This window comes from Oratosquilla oratoria, chromosome 29, assembly GCF_046742065.1.
Source record: "Oratosquilla oratoria isolate Oo_2021 chromosome 29, ASM4674206v1, whole genome shotgun sequence".
NCBI lineage: Eukaryota > Metazoa > Arthropoda > Malacostraca > Stomatopoda > Squillidae > Oratosquilla > Oratosquilla oratoria.
In genome coordinates, this window is record NC_134805.1 from 8940543 (window position 1) to 8944142 (window position 3600).

A 3600-nucleotide genomic window follows, 5' to 3' on the forward strand; every position below is an offset into this window, starting at 1 on the left:
CGTTCTCACCGAAGAACGTAAACCCGAGCGCACTGAGTGACCCCATCTAAGATGCGACCTTAGGTCACGTGATCGGCCGGGAGGGCCGCCATGGCCTATGACCTTTCGAGAGGGATGAAGAGCGGCAAAAACACCCACTGGAGGGACCGCTACGAGGTGCAGGAACCTCTGGGGAAGGGCGGTTTTGGGTGTGTCTACCAGGCCAGGAGCCTCGTCGACGGCACACAGGTAGCAATTAAAGAAGTTCCCCTCGCCCGCGTCGGCACCTGGGGACGGCGCAAAGGGTTGAGAGTGCCTATGGAGGCATCTCTCCTCGAAAAGGTCCAATCAGTTCCTGGAGTAATTAAACTGTATGAATGTTTCGTCTCTGAAGGCAACTATTACATGGTTATGGAATTGATCCCGAAAGCAACTTCATTGTATGATTATATAAAAAAATCCGGCAAACTCCCCCTCAAAGACACCAAACGGCTCTTCGTTGACATCGTAAAAGTAGTCCAAAGATGTCTTAATGCAGGCGTCTCTCACAAAGACATAAAACCCGAGAACGTCTTGCTGTTTAAGGATCCAGCTACGGGGAAGTTCAAGATCAAGTTAATCGACTTCGGATGCGGAGAAATGGTCAAAGGATACGCGGGAAGACACACGGGCGGGACTGCTATCTATTGGCCACCCGAATACGTCAACAAAGGTGAGTTCCTGCATGTCCCAGCGACAGTGTGGAGTCTAGGGACCTTGCTATACTACCTGGTGTGCCTAGATGATCCGTTTTACAACGAAGATGAGATCGAAAAGGCTCACCCGCCCTTCCCTAAAGACCTCCCCAATCAATGCCGCGATTTGATAATGAAGTGTTTCTCTATGGACCCATGGAAGCGGCCCACCCTCCATGGGATCTTGGCCCACCCTTGGCTAAGGGGTCTTGGCCGCTCAAAGGACGGGGATGACCTCGATCCCCCCGATCCTATACTATTTCCACCGGAAGTCTTTAAGAAACTGCGTCTAAGGAAGCGCAAAATTAAACAAAAGCCCTTGGCCCCGGAAAAGAAGACCATCAAACGAGGTTTACAAGGAGAGGATGAAACAGAAAGCACTCCACAAAAGTAGAAGAAGCACAAAAGGAATTGATGGATACCATAGCCCACCATAGTAATACTAAGCCTACTAGGATCTCGTCAAGAGGCAATTTTAGTTGCTAACAATGACGAATATATTGCCTGACGACTGAAGGAATCAACATGCTATCTTGGATCATGAAGAACGAGTTTTTGGAAACTCTAGGAGGACTGTTTAAAGACGAACATAACTTCTTGCAAGCCCTTCTTCTATTGAGTATCACAAACAAAGCTGGGTACTGGAAAGAGGCACAGTGACAACCTTGCCTCGACGCGAAGATGGAAAGTTTCTCGCCGTCTACCTCAGCTTCTTCAACACGTAAACCCCGTCTTCATCTTACCCCCCACCTCAATCTCCCGTGTCGCAGCGTCAACTAACCTCGAGGATTCCGCCAGTGGTCTTTCCAGGCATCTACAGGCCTTAAAAAATTAATAAAAAGTTTTTCAACGGAAGGGCATAGAACAAAGGGCTCAATCCCAAGTATCGATCCTGCATTAGATGAAGATTCCCGTGTGAATTTTTGGGTAAAAAAAGGAAGTTAGACCAAAGGGCTCATTGTAATATCCAGTTGAGAACTGATCGTATGTACAAAACGTGCATCAGAAATGTGGAAACCCAAAATGGAAAAATAAAGTTTCTCTAAAGTCATAATAAGGACAAGGATGAAAGAATCCGACCGAAAGAGCCATACATAGAAAGAGCATACATATATGGACTACCACAGTGAAGGAAAACATCCGTATAATACCTATAAAGAGACGGAAAAGAGCCTAAGAACAAAAACGCTCTTTACGTCTTGACAATGACAGAGCTGAAAGAAGCATTCGTCAGAAAGAGCCAAAAAGAGCTAGAGAGAAAATCACAATGAATATGAAGAGCAAGAGAACATAGAAGACATCCGTTGAATAAGTAGCAACCACAATAAAGAACAAGAAAGTGTTCAGTAAAGGAAATTTGTCTTAAAGAGCCGTGCACAGGGGAAGAGCACTCTCCCCTCAGCTGAATAAAGTCGCCTGACGGCATACAGAAGAATTATACGAAATTCATAACGCAGTCAGAGGCCTGGAATTGAGAGGTGCTCCTCTCACCTAAATGAAATGGCCTGGTGAATGAAAAATAAAGATACTTATGAGAAAAACGTAACCCTACAGTAGGTTCAAATAAGCTGAACAACTGAATGCGGTTTAACCTCAAATGAATGAGATAACATTGTGGTCGCCAGACCAGACCTACAAGTCTCATAAGACAACGGAAAGGTGCCTTTAGACGTTAGAACTTCTGGGAAACGAAGCCTCAAGGAAAAGACACTCTCTGGTTCGATCGTTCGGCTGCCACCGATTTGACGTCATCTTCCCGGTCTTCCCGACCGTCTGAAGCTGGAGCGTTGGCCCTCCATGGGCTGCTCGGCTGTGATCGGCCTTTGGTTGACTTGCCCCCGACGGACAGGTTCCATACTCAGTAGGAAGGTCGTTACCCTCTACGTTGATGATCAGTTGTCATTCTCTTGTGGTGACGGCCTCTAGAATGGAAGACGGTACTCCGGCTCTAGTTGGCAAGGATTTATGTGTGTATTTACCTATTTGTATTTTACGGGAAGGGGAGCTATGCTCGTGAGGTCCCGTCTCCATATCTCGTTTTATCTAGACTGTTTTTAAATTCGTGTATCGTTTTTGCACACACCACATTCTCATCTAACCTGTTTCAAACGTCTATTATCCTGTGGAGAAAGCTATTCTTTTTCAGGTCTCTTCTATAATTATCTTTCTTGATTTTGTTTCTATGTTCTCCTGTATCTCTACTATCCCATTTTATTAGATCCTCTCTATCAATCATTTCCATGCCTTTCATGAGTCTATAAATAGTTATCAAGTCTCGTCTCTCTCTATGCCCCAATGTCTGTAGCTCTGAGAGCGTTGGTGCCAATTTCGTAATTGCTCTTTGTATTCTTTCAAGTTTTGTTATACATTTTTTGTACTTGGTGACCACGTCGTCGCTGCATACTCCAATTTTGGTCTTATCAAAGTGACTAGTATTTTCTTCACCATTTCTTCGTCCAGGTATGTAAATGCCACTTTGAATTATCTTATTAAATTATAAGTTTCTCCAAAAAAATCTAATTGCTTCTTCTCCCAAAATATATGATCTTGCTATTTTTTTTTTGCTTCTTCCAAATTCCATTATACTACACTTCTTAATTTTGAATTTCATCTCCCACTTCCCAATCCATTCCCATACTTTATTGAGATCACTCTCCAGCGACTCATAATCTTCTTCGGTATTCACTTTTTTCAAAATTTTTGCATCGTCTGCGAAGACGCTCATATAACTTTCAATTCCTTCATCTATATCATTAATATATATATATATATATATATATATATATATATATATATATATATAGCAAACATTATTGGGGCCAGAACTGTTCCTTGTGGAACTCCACTAATCACCTCATCCCAATTGGAATGTTTGTCTCTTATCACC

At 43.4% G+C, this 3600-nt stretch overlaps 1 protein-coding gene across 1 annotated transcript; it reads left to right on the plus strand.

Moving 5' to 3' along the window:
* The first annotated feature begins 90 nt into the window (after positions 1-90).
* Positions 91-1107, plus strand: LOC143040812 (serine/threonine-protein kinase pim-2-like). The gene has a single exon (XM_076212247.1). The coding sequence runs from the start codon at positions 91-93 to the stop codon at positions 1105-1107; it is 1017 nt and encodes a 338-aa protein (XP_076068362.1).
* Positions 1108-3600: the final 2493 nt, after the last annotated feature.